This window comes from Micropterus dolomieu, linkage group LG18, assembly GCF_021292245.1.
Source record: "Micropterus dolomieu isolate WLL.071019.BEF.003 ecotype Adirondacks linkage group LG18, ASM2129224v1, whole genome shotgun sequence".
NCBI lineage: Eukaryota > Metazoa > Chordata > Actinopteri > Centrarchiformes > Centrarchidae > Micropterus > Micropterus dolomieu.
Genome location: NC_060167.1, coordinates 21940813 through 21956530, shown reverse-complemented (window position 1 = coordinate 21956530; position 15718 = coordinate 21940813). Strand labels below are relative to the sequence as shown.

The following is a 15718-nucleotide window of genomic DNA, read 5'->3' as shown; positions in this document are numbered from 1 at the left end:
AATGGCTGGTGCAGTTAATTAATTTAGCTGTAAAATAGCGGCTACCGCACTTTAGGTTAGAAAAGAGAATCCTACGTGACTCGTGAACTTCGCAAATCAAGAGTGGCCTAATGTTATAAGTCAACCAAGCGAGGAGAAGCAGGAGGCAGGTAGCAGGTGAAACCGCTCGATCAACTGTACACTCTTCGATGTAGTTGCGCAGGTACAGCGGTTTGGGGTGGGCATGTTTTCTCATACGGCGTATCCCGGAAAGGCTCGACCGAGGGCTCTGTATGGACCCATTCCTAACCCCACCCAACAAAGGCGAAATTGTTTATAAAACATTCAGGCCCGTGTTAGAGACCGTCGTAAACATGTTGAAATGTCAACCGATGGCCCACTTTAAATAACACAACAGAGAGTTCAGTCAAGAGGTTAACGTATAAAGGTGCTTATATAAAACGTATAGTTGCTTTATTTGATTATTCTCCAACGTATTGGGTATTTATTTGTAGCTGCTACTCCCGTTACCGAAACTTAACGAAGATTTTTTTTTTTTTGAAACTCGACGAAGATGATCCCTAATGGTGGCTGATGATGACGCGTTAGCATTGGCGCGGATGTTTGATTTGTAACTTCGGTGTCTGAGCTCATAATATCGTCGTCTGTGGGTTCGTCTGTCTATTAAAGTATGTCTCACTTTTATCATCCTGAGTGATTATGACAGCTAACAACATAACCTCGATATAACGTTAGTTACATACTTACAAGATTGGCATGTTTGGTTTTGTAGTTAAGTGACTGAATTACTGAACGAGTTAGCTAACGTTCATACCCTAGCTAACAGTAATATAACAGTACTTTGGTGTATAACGTAGGTCCCTTATAAATATGTTTGCTTGTCTGCTACTGTGGATGCTAGCCTGGTCTAGCTTTTAAAAACCTTCTGACCTTTGTATTTCATCAGATGATGCGTAAAAAGCGACGCTCCTCTTTGGATAAAGGAGAGGGAGCTGCTACGACCACAAGTAAGTTTTATTCAACGCAACATCACAGCATTTATTAACTGTGTGCCTGTACGGTGAAGGTTTCCCAGCTTAACGTTACCAGCTAAGATATGCCTTGCTTCCCATCACACTGTAACGCTTATATTTTTCACACTAAGAGCAAAGTATTACAGGAGCGTGACATAATCTGACAGGACCACTGCATGTTTCATATCTCACTGACATAACGTTAACGTTAAGTACACCAACTTACTTGGCAGACGTCTGAATAACACCCTGTCCCATTCTCCTCATTAACTGGTGGCAAATTGTCCCCGTGGGGGCTTTATTAAAGGTTTATTCTCTTCTCTCTGTAGAGGCAAAGAAGAGTCGCAGCGCTGGCCGCCAACCAAAGGAACCTGCTCCAGAAGAGACAAATGAAAGTGTATTTGGCGTCTTCCTTCGAGAGGCCGGTGTCACCTTAAAACAAGGTGGCACGTCCAATGAAATTGGTAAAAGCACTCAATCCAAGTTTCAAAACATACTAGGCCAGTAAATTAAGTCAGTTTCTGCATTTCTGATTTTATTATTTATTTTTTTAATGTCCATCTATACCCCTCTAGCTGTGGACCAAGTCGTTTTCCAGAAAAGGATACAGCAGCAACTACAGAAGAGTCCCAGGTACCCTGGGGTAAGTACATACACCATTCCTATACAAAATCAGGGCATTTAACATGAGGTAGTTATGATTCATTGACGTTTCATTTCTCAGATTGTACAGGAATTCATCACTGGATTGGAGTCTCATATCGAGGACCCTGAGCGGTTTAGGAACTGCCTCCTTCCGTGTGTCCCTCGATTGTCTGATGGAGACTCCAGGTGACTGTTACAAAAACATTCTAACAGAGGCCTTTTCAGGCAGAACTTTAATTTATGAAGGTCACAGCTAAGACCTAATCTTTTGTCAGGGGTCTGTATGGTGTGACACACTGACATGTTTTCCTCTGTTGCAGTAGTGTCAGCTCATTCCAGGAAAGTCTGCTGCGCATGCTGTTGGGGATTGAGATGCTGCAGGTCAGACTTTCTGCTGAGATTCTGCCAAAGACAACATCATACACACGGAAAAAGACCACACAAAATATCTCTTTCTGCTATGAGGCATGCAAATGTGTATTGTGTACATGTAAAGTGTATCTTCCACTCATGCTGAACCTGTCTTTCTCTTTCATGCAGACTTTCATCATTAAAACATTGCTCGAGAAACTCCCTGAATTTATGTTTGACGGGTCAGTATTTTATAGGAGTCTAGTTTACAGAAAGACTTCTCATTGTTTTATTTTTCTAAATGTCATCTTGTGCTTTCCTTCGCAGTTCTGGAGATGGAGGGCTCAGTATTCCTCGCATAGTTATTAACCAGCTTAAATGGCTTGACAGAGTTGTAGACAGCAAGGTAGTAATTTCTGTGATGATAGGTCTTGTTGCATGTATAGTATCCACAGCCATTACAGTTATTAAAAGTGTTTTTATTTTTGCTGATCTGTTCCATTAGTCCCGTAATCACGTATTTCTTCTTCATACTAGTCATCAGTAATGTCTAGTTGACGGGATCCTTGTTTATTTCCGCCCTCTTTTCGGCCTGTTATTTGCAGGAGTTGGCGGCGAAGCTCATGGAGCTGGTGTCGGTGGCACCAGTGGAAGTTCAGCGTGACATCATCACCAGTCTGCCAGAGATACTGGAAGACTCCCAGCACAATGACATAGCCAGAGAGCTCAAGTATGTACAGATCTGTGGTTCTAGCACTGCATGTGTGGTTTCAGAGTTACTGATTTTGTTTAATTGCTGTTGTCTGTAGCTCTTTACTCCAAGAGAACACTCCGTTGACTGTCCCCATCCTGGATGCCCTCTCTAGTCTGAACCTCAGTTCCTCATTACTGACTGAGGTAGTGCACACACACACTACACACACACTTACTTTTGGTGAATTTTTAAAATCAAAGTGAATGGCACTGTCTGGTTGCCTGTTACTTTCTGCTGTCTCAGGTTCGTGGAGCCATTATGGCCACTTTGGCTGCTGTGCTATTGGAAGACCTGCCTGTGGTGGTCAAGTTCATCCTGCACTCTGTCTCGGCTTCTGATGCATATGAGGTCAGAGTCATGTCTCCGGCATTGTGCATTTCAAATAACAGAACATAGTAGTTGTGTTCTGGTAATTATAGTACTTATATTTGGAAATCAAGAAGTGAGGTGTGTGTTTTTCCTGCGTGTAGGTGGTGAGTAATCTTCGTAAAAAGCTGGAGCTGGAGCAGTGCATTCTCCCTCCTGTGCTGCAGGCCTCCCAGAGCCGCTTGAAGAGCAAAGGATCAGCAGTGTAAGACAGCACAGATTCCATTTCACTCACATCTATCACACATATGAGTACATTTTGTCAGGCACCTATTTGATATTGGCAAGTAGGATCTTAATACTGTATTCCTGAAGATTTCATCTAATAAATGTGGTTTTTGGGCAGGTCCGCTTCCACACCAGCAGCTGGCAGCAGCCAGGACAGCATTGCATTTATATTGGACGGCATCAAGTCAGCAGTGCGTTTCCAGAAAACAATATCTGAGGCTTGGCTCAAGGTGGGAAATTAATTAGTTTTTAAGCCCTCTTTATTTAATTGATTGATAAATGCAGATGCTTTTGAATTTTTCCTGTTTCGAATGGCTAACCGTCTTGTCAATTTCAGCGTTGCTTAATGAACTTTTACTGTGTTTTTCAAAAGGCAATAGAGTCTGTGGATGAAGTGGAGTACCATAAGGTGAGTGTCATCTGCTCAGTTCAGGTTATCGCCTAGTAAATTGGTTAGTGTTAATGGACAGCTTACATCCCATGAGGTTCCCACACAAAGTTTGTAAAAACTGTATTTGTTAATTTTGACAAAAGGTCTTTAAGTTGCAAATGAAGTCTGGGAGATTATAGAAACATGGAGTCATTCACTCATCACATTTATGTGTGTCTGTGGTTGATGTGAATCTATAAGTCTGTCCCAAAATGTGCCCTGTGCGTTGTCAGGTAATAGATCTGCTGGTGCTGTTCATCCTACACTCCACCAATGCCAACCAGAGCCGGCGTGGGGCAGAGAGGGTGCTCAAGTTAAAAGTGAGGACTGGACTGATCCAGGAGGCTCTGCTCCAGAAGACCTTCAGGGACTATGCTCAGGTGGGTCAGTCTGCAGACACACAAGCTTAAATGTAAACACAGCTGCACAGTGCACTTGTATTGTTTATACTGATGCAGTAAATCACTTAGATTTGAATAATATGTTCAATTAATGACGATGCTTCAGGTCATGCGAGGGTATTTCCCCTCCATCCTGGCTTTGGCTCAGAGTTTGTTGCGCTCCCCTGACCCCAGCATGGTGCCTTTTGGTGGACACATGTACCGACACTCATTCACTGCTTTTGACTCTTACTGCCAGCAGGTGGGTTTTGGATTCATTCATTCATTTTAAAATATCCATACGTTTGTTTAATATAAATGCATCTGAGTCATTTTAATTCCGTCCTGTATTGGGTTTTATAGGAAGTGGTGGGCTCTTTAGTGACCCATGTGTGCAGTGGTGTGGGTGGGGAGGTGGACATGGCTCTGGAGCTGCTCTGTGGCCTTGTTACAGAAAAGCCCTCCGAAGTGGCCTTGTACGCTGTTTTTGTCAAGGTAAGGAGGTGATCCATACATGACCCATCTGCTAGTGTAGCTGCTAACAAAACCAAATGAAAAAGGAATCAATGAAATTTGAACATGATAGATTTATGTGCCAGCACAGCTGGTAGTGCCTGATGGTTGTGTTACAAAGGTTTATTGTCTTACCATTGTTTTTGGTAGCGTTTTTAACTGAGCCCGATATTTGATACAGGGAATCTTGGACTACATGGACAACCTCACACCCCAGCAGATCCGCAGACTCTTCCATCTTCTGAGCAGACTGGCCTTTGGGCAACAGCAGCAGGGATCTCACATCCAGGTGCACATAGAATTCAGCAACACTTCTCCTGCCTTTTTATTGTTGCAGTCTCACCCGGTGACCCAGCTCTCTCTTGTCATGTTTCTCCCGCTCAGGATGACATGCACATAGTGATCCGCAAACAGCTCTCCAGCACTGTGCCCAAGTACAAGCGTATTGGCATCATTGGTGCCGTCATGATTGTAGGCAGCATGGGGGCCTCCAGGTACGGCCTGTACCTCACAGTCATCAGCAGTATTTTTCTTGTTCATTCTGTCACTTTATATCTTTATGTCTTGATCACTCTCTGTGCCTCCCCTCAGGCTTAAAGTGAAGGAGTCACAGAATGGGTTGCTACCACAGGAGACGTTAAGACAGGTAGATATTAGGCATTAAAACTGTCTGAATGGATTTAGCAGTTTATTTTTATTTTTTTCAAATCTAAAATTTCAGGTACGTTTAGACAACAATAACAGTATTGCCTTTTTTTAATCAGTTTTAGTTTCATATAGGGGTAAAAAAGTATCTCATGATTATTATCAGTATCAGTCTCTACATTTGTGTTGAGGAAAAGATCTAAAAGCCTGTGGCTACAATTCTTATTTTGCATTTATAGGTTGACTGCTTTGGTTACATCTTGTATGCTTTTATTTTAGCAAGCAGTATTTTTTTATTAACTAGTATCTGTCTGTAACTTGATATATATTGATATATTGATTGAGATATATATATATATATATATAAAAATTTTCATTTGGTATACATATAGTAAATAGATTAAGGAAATAAACCATCCCTCATTTGGTGGTTGTTGACCTGTATTCAAGCCTCTGTCTCATATACAAATCCAACTCCAACTAAACCTAAACCAGGTATAGAAACTATAAAAGACATACCATTATTAGAGAGCAGAGATTTGAAGAGTGTTTTCTCCGTTCTTGTTCTAAACACCAACAGAGCATCTGCAGGTTTCCTGGTCTTGTATGTGTGTTCATGTGTGTTTTGCTCGATGTAGGTGACAGCCCTGTTGGAGCTAGTGAAGTCGAGCAGCGAAAGCTCACCTGAGGCTGCAGCCCTGTACTACGATGAACTGGCCAACCTGATCCTGAGCTCTACCCTGGACCCACAGGTGCAGGTGTGTCTCATACAAATATTTACTGTATTAATAGCTCTTATCTCCTAATTTATAATATTTTTAATTAGATATAGATATCACAGCGAAGGCATGATTAAGCATTCTGGTTGCGTTATCTTCCCGCCACCAACAGGAAACGATCGCAAAGAGTGTCCTAGATGACTTCCAGGATGACTTTGTGGTGGACCTAGGGCCGGAAATATCTGGGTTAGTGATGGACAGCTGGAAGCATGAGAAATGACTCGTTTTAATATACTTAAACATTTACATTTACAACATAACATTTAAGTGACATCATTAATCCGTCCCACCTGTGAACCTCAGTTCCTTTCCCTTTCCCGCCCGTGTGATGTACAACCTGGATGAGGAGGAGAGTCAGGGAGGCATTGCCATCAACCTGCTGCCTCTACTGGCCAGTGACGTCCAGAACAAAGGAGAGCAGCAGAGTCAAACCAAGAAAGCACACAAGTCAGTCAACAAAATATTTAGTCAATGATGTATTTCACTTACAGTAGTCATATTTAAAACATCAGTTTATTGTGCAATATATATAATACTTTGTGGGGGCAGGCGAGTGTCTCCTCTCTGCCTGTCACCCTTTTTTCGCCTCCTGAGAGTCTGTGAGGAGAAACAGCACCAGGGAGACCTCGAGGAGATCGACGCCCTGCTGGGTGAGGAAGTGGAAGTAACACATTTCTCTTGGACGCCAGTTTATTCTCATTTCTGCGGCTGTAAACTAATTTGCACCTGTGTTTGCATTTGCTGGGACATAGGCTGCCCTCTGATCCTGACAGACATGGACATAGTAGAGAAAATGGAGAGCCTATCTAAAGCTGAGAGGGAGTTCCTCTGTGCTTTGATCTTTCACACCATCAACTGGTTCAGAGAGGTAACTGCGAGTTAACGTCAAAGGGTTTTGTACAACTTTTTTTTTTTTTTTACCTCAAAAGTAGGCGATCAAAACCGTGCCTTACCCCTGTTTTGTGACAGGTCATAAATGCTTTCTGTAAACAAAAAGAAACTGAGATGAAGATGAAAGTGATGACTCGTCTGCAGAACATCACCTACCTTCAGACGCTGTTGGAGAGGGCTTTGGCGGGTGAGTTGTTGATCCATCACTACTTGGGATCTCACAATCCCTCCACTGTGCATGCCAAGTAGTCAATTCTACTAAAGCTTTAATGATGTATATTTTCTTTAATGTGTGTTTCAGCAATACCTGGCTATGTTCCACCTGTTGCCAACTTTGATGGCGAAAGCACAGATGGGATTGTACTTAGTTCCACTGCTCCTGTGAATAAGGCAAAGAAAGGTAACCATGCCCAACCGAATATATTGTACTTTGCACTACTGAAACCAAACACTCTGAATAAAGAAATCAGTACAGACATAATTGTCTGACTCGCATATGTTATTTAGATGGCTCAGGAAAGAAGAGGAAGGCCCCTGGTAAGAATTCCACAGGGAGCAGCTCTCAGCTTGAGGAGGCGACTGAAGCAGACAAAACTCAGCAGGTAAACCTTTACCCCTCTAATTTGTTTTAACGTAAATGACCAAAAAAAAAAGAGGTGATTCTGCTTGTGCTAAAGGAGCAACCCGAGAAGGAGAAAGAAAAGGAGATCCGGCAAGGTGTCAGTCTGGTCTCCTACAGACCGTTTTTCAGGGAGTTGGACATGGAGGTGCTGAGTGTGCTGCAGTGTGGCTTGCTGTCCCGCTCAGTGCTGGACTCAGAGCTGCACACCAAGGTAAGAAAAGGAATAACAGAAAAAGGAGAGTAGGCCTTTTTACTCAACCTTCATTTGACACTGAGATCACCTTTTGGAATCTATTTGTTTGTTTGTGTGAACCACATTCGTCAGTAAATAGGAAGTTATACATCTCTTCTAATATTCTTACATGATTGAGGTGCGAGAGGAGGTTCTGCTGGGTCCCGCTGAGCTGGTTTTCCTGCTGGAGGATATGCTTCGCAAACTGGAGTTCAGTCTTACAGCTGCCCCTGCCAAGAGAGCCCCTTTCTTCAAGGTACAGGATCAAAACTAATGCGTACAGCGACAAACAAACAACACAACAGACCAGAGAAGTCATGAAAGCCGTTGAAATGCAATTTGAGAAAATGTGCAGCTTTTGAAAACATTTTACAATGTCTATGGGGGGGAAACCATTATTCTGTCACAATAAACAGTGCACATCAATATTTTTTTCCTAGACTTTGTTTTTGATGCAGACAAATGAAGGCCTGATGAATTTAAACTTTTTGAATCTGAGAGTGTCAACTGTATAAATCTGTAATATGCAGGCTTATAAGACAACACTTACTGAAATATTTTCTGTCTTTTCTGCAGGGAAGGACTGATAAGAGTGTGGGCTTCTCCCATCTACAACAGAGGAGCTCGAAGGATATTGCTTCCTGCTGCGTCCAGCTGCTGCCCGCCCTCTGCTCACACCTGGAGAACTGCCACAACCATTTTCAGGTACAAACACAAACAATCTTTAGACAGATGTGAAGATCTCTTCCATGTGTCTATAAAGAATTCTCTCTGGCATACATTTGTGCACCCCCCCAGACACTGCTGTCTGAGAACAACGGCGTCGTGGACGGGCCTGCCACAGATGTTCAGGAGCACCAGCTGATGTCATCAGGCTACCAGCTGCTCCTGCAGGTCCTGAACTCCACCTTCAGCTGGTGAGGAGGACCAGCAACACTCACTTGAGAGCAGTATTCCTTTGGAAGTGTCAGCGTGTCTGTGATATGTGTCCATGTATTTGTGTTATTTGTCAGGTCTGGATTCAGCCAGCCGGGACAGCGGAGCTTACTGAAGAAGGCTCTGGGAGTTTTGGCTGGACGACTAAAAGAGGGAGGTGCTGATTTGACCTTGGAGCAGCTTGTGAAGTGAGTGATAAAATTTAAGAGCCAGAGAGGACTAACTACTATTAATGATCAATGCTTATTCATTATTTACCTATTGATCTATTTGTTTATCACATTCAGTCAGCTGTAGTGGCCTTTCACTGCTAAATATAGTAAATACAGGATCCCTTTTGTTTAGAATGCCAGGAAACATCTGAAATACACAATACAGCAAAATTCTCTGTGTAACTAAATAAAGAACCACTTTTTACAAGTGTGTGAGGACAGAATGAAAAGTATCTTTAACCTATTTTTGTTTTGTCCAGACACAGCTTTGAGTACCTGGTGAACTTCCGCAGCACAATGCCAAGTCTCAGAACAGCCTTGTGTCTCTCCCGGGTGCTGTCCACTGTGTCGGAGAAAGGAGGGAACCCTGCTGCCTACAGAGAGCAGACCAGTCAGTCTGACACGTTACCTCATTTAAAATCTAACGTATCTACTATCCAGTGTGGCTGTGGTGATAATTGGCTGAGTTTTCTTCCTAGCTTCCCTTGCAAAACGTTTCCTGAGCCAAGACTGGGTGACAGCCAGTGGAGAGAAGGAGCGAGGGAACAAATTCAATGAAGCACTTCACACTCTCCTGAGGTGCGTCTGCCTGTCACAAATGGCCAGCTATCACAAAATAAAACAAAAAAATTGCATCTATCAGTATTTATGATGGTTGATAACTAACAAGATGTTGCTTTACAGAAATGCCAATGGGGAAGTTTGTGGTAATTTAGAAATGATGTTTCTGTAGTTTGACCATCAGAGTGATGACAAGTGAGTTTTCCAACTGTAAAATTTTCTGGAAAAAAGGCCTCAAACATCTATGTAGGTATCAGCCTTAAAATTCCAGTATTGGGCAGGCTCTAGCTAACACAAAAATAATCAAATAAAAAGTTTATATTGTCGTGTGTGTGTGTGAGAGAGATGTTATTTGCAATGCAAACTGTTTAGGGAAATTACCTGTGGCTCTTTAATACACACCATGCAGTGCAGTAGAAACAAAGAAGTATTAAATCCAGGATGGTGTGCTGTCCATCCACATACAAAGTTTTATTTAGTGTAGTTGAATGAAGTCAGTGTTTTGTTAAGCATTTCTCTCTGTTACACAGCACTTTGACTACAACACACAAATGTTAAACTTTGAAGGAATTATTAAAGTCAGAATTGTTTCACTGTCTCCAACCATACATGGTTGACCCCATCTCTTTTCCCAAGCACCTAGAAATGTTTGCACAGTTGCTTGTTAACACAATTTTTATGATATGTAATTGTGTTATAATTGTGAACAAGCATCTGAAATCTGTAATTATGATTTGTCTTTTTTTGTCTTTTTGCAGCATCTACCTGGAGCATGTCGATGATGTTCTGAAGGCAGTGGAGGAAATAGCTGGAGAAGGAATCCCTGAGCTCCTCAATGCATCAAAGGAGGAGAGCGCTGCATCATGGCCCACTCTCAGCAGGTAGATCCCCATCACCATCCGTCCTTTGTGCTTAGTAGTCTCAGAGCAAAATGGAAGGACCCTTGTGAGCAGCACTTTGCTACCTCATTCACAGTAGATTTATCCATATTGTTTAAATTCTGCTGTTCATTCTTCCATTTTTTTTTCATTTTTCTTCAGGCAGACATTCCTGGTGTACTATAAAGTGTTGATGGCAGAGCTGGAAAAGGCTGTCAAGAAAATTCCTGCTTGCAAAATCAGTGACAACACTGAGGTCAGCCACTAGGTGTCTCACTGCACAACGTGTTCTCTTGCATACAGCGTATACCTTGGAGCTCAACGTAATCACAGAACACAATTACACATTTGTACATTTGTGAATGCCAGTTTAAGCAAGTGCAACTTTAAGATCAAATAACTAGTTAGTTTTCCTCAATAGGTGTGTGTGTGTGTGTGTGTGTGTGTGTGTGTGTGTGTGTGTGTGTGTGTGTGTGTGTGTGTGTGTGTGTGTGTGTGTGTTACATACTTACATGTAACCCACATTTTCCTTCAAGGCTCAGAGTGAGAAGCTGCTGACATGGAACCTCGCTGTCAGAGATTTTCATATCCTGGTCAACTTAGTTAAGGTCTGTCAATGTCTTTCGTACTGATTTTGACATTTGACCTCATTGATGTCCAGCATTCAGCCAAGTACTGGGTCAGCTTTTTCCTGATACTGTATTTCACTAGTTTTGGGTAGCTCATACTGCAGGTTAAGTCGTCTTTATCACTTAATCTTTATGCCATCTGATCTTTCATGGTTTTGTTAGTTAATGCATGTGTTCATCTGCTTTTTTTCCCCTGTAATGTCTTCTTGCAGGTGTTTGATTCTAGGCCGGTGCTCAATGTGTGCCTAAAGGTGAGTGGGTGTGCATGCTGAAAAAGATTTCACATCCAGGTAAAGCTGCTGTGACTTAGTATTAACTATTTATAATGTTGTTTTTGGTAGTACGGCCGCCTTTTCCTGGAGTCTTTCCTGAAGTTGGGGATGCCGCTGCTGGACAACAGTTTCAAAAGGCACAAGGTACACATGAAATGCTGTCACCTAATACAGCTAGTGAATGTCATATTAAACTGAACGTTAAATTGTGTATTCATTACACAGTTGACCTTGATGTTATTACTTCTGCAAACACCACAGTACATTTTCATCAGGGGAATTTGCCTCGTTTGTATAAGCCAACGTCAATTAGCAGGTCGCTCATGACTGTCTGTCATGCTAATCTAATCAATATAGTTTACTAATGTTGGTTATTTAGATAACTAGATTTTAATAACCATAGATCTTCAGTAACTGTTGTATTAGAGGACATTGTATTAAGCAGACAGAATAGTTAGTACTTACATAAGAATTTCTAGTTTATTGCTTCTGCTTCCCTGTATCATTCAAACATTGGTTGGCATTAGAGTACGGCTAAGCACAGAAAAACATGTAAAACGAAAGAGAAAGGTGACTGTGTGATACGTTGTTTTTTTAAGGAGGATGTCCAGAGCCTGCTAAAGACCTTCCAGCTCAGCACCCGGCAGCTCCATCACTTGTGTGGACATTCTAAGGTAGCTACAGATCACACCGTTTCTAGCTCTTTTCTAATTTAGTTAGTTTGAGACATCTCTCTGCATTGCACTGGTGCCAGATCTGCCAGTCCGGGAGTAGAACGTCTTCCTGGTAAATTAGGATAAAGGCAGTCAGTCTTGACAGAGCATATGAAAATCCTCGTGCTTTATACCTAAGTTGCCTTGTCATGATGTCTTGGTGCTCAGATTCACCAGGATATGAGCCTGACCAACCATGTACCAGCCTTAAAGAAGAGCCTGGAGCTGTTTGTTTATAGAGTGAAGGCCATGCTGACGCTCAACAACTGTCAGGAGGCATTTTGGATCGGCAACCTGAAGAATCGCAACCTGAAGGTACAACATTACGCAGCTTCTGTATGTGTCACTGTTCATATTGGAGACATTCACTTAGATGAACAATATCCACTGCAGGGTGAAGAGATTCTTTCTCAGAGGTCACAAGGAAGTGAGGATGATGAGGATGAGGAGCAACATTCACCGCTGCCTCAGGACCAGTCAGAGGACGAGGTACCTACCATTTCCATCTGTTACAGGAATAGGATTGACTCCCAGGAGATTTGTTCTAATTTAGACATTTTATTGTTTGTATTTATCATGCATGACAATGGATTAAAGGATAATTTTGGTATTTTAAATCCTGGGGCCTATTGTTACACATTTTGTGTGGAATATGTTGCACCCAGTTTGAGGCTGCCGGCTGAAGCCATCTACTGCACGGATTCCAAAACTGTTTGGGCCTACTCATCATTTCAACTCCAAGATAAATGAAAATAGGGCCCAAGTTTAATAATACCAAAATGATCCTTTAATAATTGAACATTTTGACATGGAGAAATAAAAATGTTTAATTTTGCAACATTTTGAGACAGTATGACTTAATTTACCACAATCAGCAGTGACTTGACAAATGGCACCACAGATATTTGTGTCCCTTTTTAACAAAACTTAAAATAGTCTTAAAACTACAAAGTCCAACAGGTATTGGGTACATTTATGAGAATGTGTGAAATGTCTCAACAACAACAACAACAACAACCTAGGAGGAATTTTGGAGATTCTGCAAAACTTACAACAAAATCAGGGCATGTACCTTGTAAACTTTGATAACAATAGGAAAAATATGTAAATAATTTAACTTAAAACTAAACAAAGGATTTAAAGGTTTTATTTTAAAGAACCGGCAGCACACAGTAGTAATGCAGTCAGTTATGTAAGCTAGCCAAACACAGATCTTCCACCGCAAGCTGAGTTGGTCGTTGCCTGAAGTTTAAACCACTGCCTCTTCACTGACCTGTAAGACGTAGATAAAACTGTAGAGTGCAGTGGGCTGATAAAATAACAAGTAGAACTCTCCAGCACGCTAATGATTAGTGGCTGACACAGTTAACAGTGAAAACGTTTGATATGGTGTCGGTTTATGTAGTCTCTCCTTAAGGCCGCTTAATGCAACCAGGTTCATAGCTTTAACTCTACATGTTCGCCAAATGTTTTTCATGTGCTTTCCAACAGGCCCAGGAGACTGACTCTGAGGAAAGTAAGAAGGTCAACATAGATGAAGATGTGGATCAAGATGATATTACAGATGATTCTGACTAACACTTTCTAACTACCAGAACAATAAACTGTTGGTTTTGATTTTAATCTTTTTGCATTTTGATGTTTCAAGTCGTTTTACCATCTTTGTTAAACTTTCTAAATTTATTGAATACTGCTTCAAAATGGGCAATGGTGCAGGTTTAGGATCAATAATACCAATATGTAACAACAATTCTTGTATTCTTAGGTATGTGGTAATAACTATGCAAGCACAGAAAAACTTCACGAGATTCATTTATGCAGTTTTACAGGTTTTCTGTCCTGTCGAAAATAAAACGTGCCTAATAATTACGTGTGTTTTCACCTTAGGTAGGCTTCTGGAAAAAAAAGTGTTATTTGTTTAAATCTATTTGTTTGTAGACAAAATAAAATATAGATTGTTAAGACATTGTTTCTGTCTGTTTTTTCATGCTTTTTGATGCAGATTATAATCACACAAATATGATGAAATTGTTTAGAATTTCTTAATCTATAGGCCATTGTCAATTTCAGGTCTTGTCTGTGATAAACAAAACTGTGATTTTATTTTTTTAAGAAACAGCTTGTCCTTATTGTTTTTTTCACAACTCTACTTTTACAATGACAATAAATCATTTTGGACACCCCAGCAGCACAGCCTGGGTTCGAGTCCGGTCCAGGCCCTTTGCTTCCTGCTATCCCCTGTCACTCCCATGCCTCTCTCTACTGTCACGACCAAATAAAGCGGAAACACTCCCAAAAAAAATCTAAAAAATAATTTGAAAGTTTGATATAAAGAGAGTATACTTTGTAAGAACACTAACTTTAAATGGGCAAAACTAGTGAAGCTTGGGAAAAGAACACCACAGTACACAGACTAAACACCAAGATCTTAGTTCCTGGAAAATCCCATAAAGGAGGACAGCAGTGATTAGCATAAGCTTTAAGTGAGTCCTGGAGACTCAATGAATATTTTAAAACAGGATTTGAAACATGATATAATGCTAACGATCCATAAAAGTCAGGACTTATATAAAGTGAAATCCAAGAGAAATGTTTGCATTACATTATAAACAAGTAGTCTTCTGCAGTTTGCAGAAATCTTTTCAATGCATGCATTTCAGTTTTCTGTGACAAATCCTGGTGGTTAAAGGATTGGACTGATTTCTTCAGGGTTACAAGGGTTTATATTGAGCATTATGTCACAAATGGCCTCATGCTCTATCCTGTATAGGCTTAATTTGTCACTTTTTATTAACACCAAGGTAATACAATTGTGTCCTTTTCAGTCTCTGCTACAGTTCGACACTAATAACTTCCCACTTGTACATATAGCATTATCTTTATTATTTTTTTTTTCTAGCTTTTATTTAACATGAAAAGCCACATTGTTTCACTGCTCTGGTCTGTCACATCACCACCAAGTTACAGGTAAACAACATGAGGCAGGTAAAAAATTTAATTCAAGAATTAAATCTGAGCTGTACGATATTTTATAAAAATGTGCTGCTGCTCTTTGATGGGTAGCGAGGTAATAAAGATATTCCAGCATATTGTAAATGTTGCTGAGCTCTCATTTTGGTTTTGTAGGGCTCAAGCAGTGACAGAACATCATCCTTCCTTCAAGTTTGACTTCGCAGTTTTGTATTGAAGTTTATTATTGCCAAAACTATGTGGGGTTTGTACCTCAATATATTCATAAATAATCTGCAAATGCTGCTCTGTTCTCTGTAAGTTATTGCTTCAGTTTTAACTTGTAAAGCTGTACCACCATAATGCATACCTGTTTTGAATTTAAATAAATGTACTACTTGGGTGTTGTAGGATAAAACAGCACTAACTTATACTATTCCAAGCGTTTTGGAAATTAAAGTAAAGATTTCCAAACCACTATCTCTAAACGGTAACCTTACTGGGACACATAGCCCAGTAACCACATATAGGTACACTAATAGATACCTCTTAGTCTATACTCTATGCTAAGAAATTAAGAAGCTTATGAACATACACTGCAAATTACATCGCTGAGGAGGCAGTGCCTGCAGAATGACATTTCACTTTCAGTTCAAATGAATTTGACCAATGAGCCTTCTTAGGAACTCACACAGAAGATTTGCAACGTAACCTGTTCT

The 15718-nt window shown here is 40.9% G+C and overlaps 1 protein-coding gene across 4 annotated transcripts; it reads left to right on the top strand.

Annotated features, from left to right (window-relative positions):
• The first annotated feature begins 340 nt into the window (after window positions 1-340).
• Window positions 341-14014, top strand: fancd2 (FA complementation group D2). 4 transcript variants are annotated; one of them, XM_046076572.1, is made up of 44 exons: window positions 341-427; window positions 947-1007; window positions 1343-1477; window positions 1589-1656; window positions 1738-1844; window positions 1979-2039; window positions 2199-2251; window positions 2337-2415; window positions 2615-2739; window positions 2819-2906; window positions 3007-3111; window positions 3234-3334; window positions 3476-3587; window positions 3731-3766; window positions 4021-4167; window positions 4295-4429; window positions 4531-4662; window positions 4862-4969; window positions 5065-5174; window positions 5272-5326; window positions 5964-6083; window positions 6217-6290; window positions 6408-6551; window positions 6654-6754; window positions 6857-6972; window positions 7074-7182; window positions 7297-7395; window positions 7503-7597; window positions 7673-7828; window positions 7989-8105; window positions 8426-8554; window positions 8648-8766; window positions 8863-8973; window positions 9258-9388; window positions 9477-9576; window positions 10317-10439; window positions 10599-10692; window positions 10973-11044; window positions 11278-11316; window positions 11407-11481; window positions 11937-12011; window positions 12219-12365; window positions 12444-12539; window positions 13542-14014. In XM_046076572.1, exons 2-44 carry the CDS (start codon window positions 947-949, stop codon window positions 13626-13628), a joined length of 4347 nt encoding a protein of 1448 aa, XP_045932528.1. In that variant the 5' UTR covers window positions 341-427; the 3' UTR covers window positions 13629-14014. The 4 variants fall into 4 exon arrangements, with proteins under 4 accessions (XP_045932528.1, XP_045932530.1, XP_045932527.1 ...); XM_046076574.1 differs by lacking the exon at window positions 341-427 and adding an exon at window positions 472-668 and having other exon boundaries at window positions 1982-2039; XM_046076571.1 differs by lacking the exon at window positions 341-427 and adding an exon at window positions 473-668.
• The last annotated feature ends 1704 nt before the right edge of the window (window positions 14015-15718 follow it).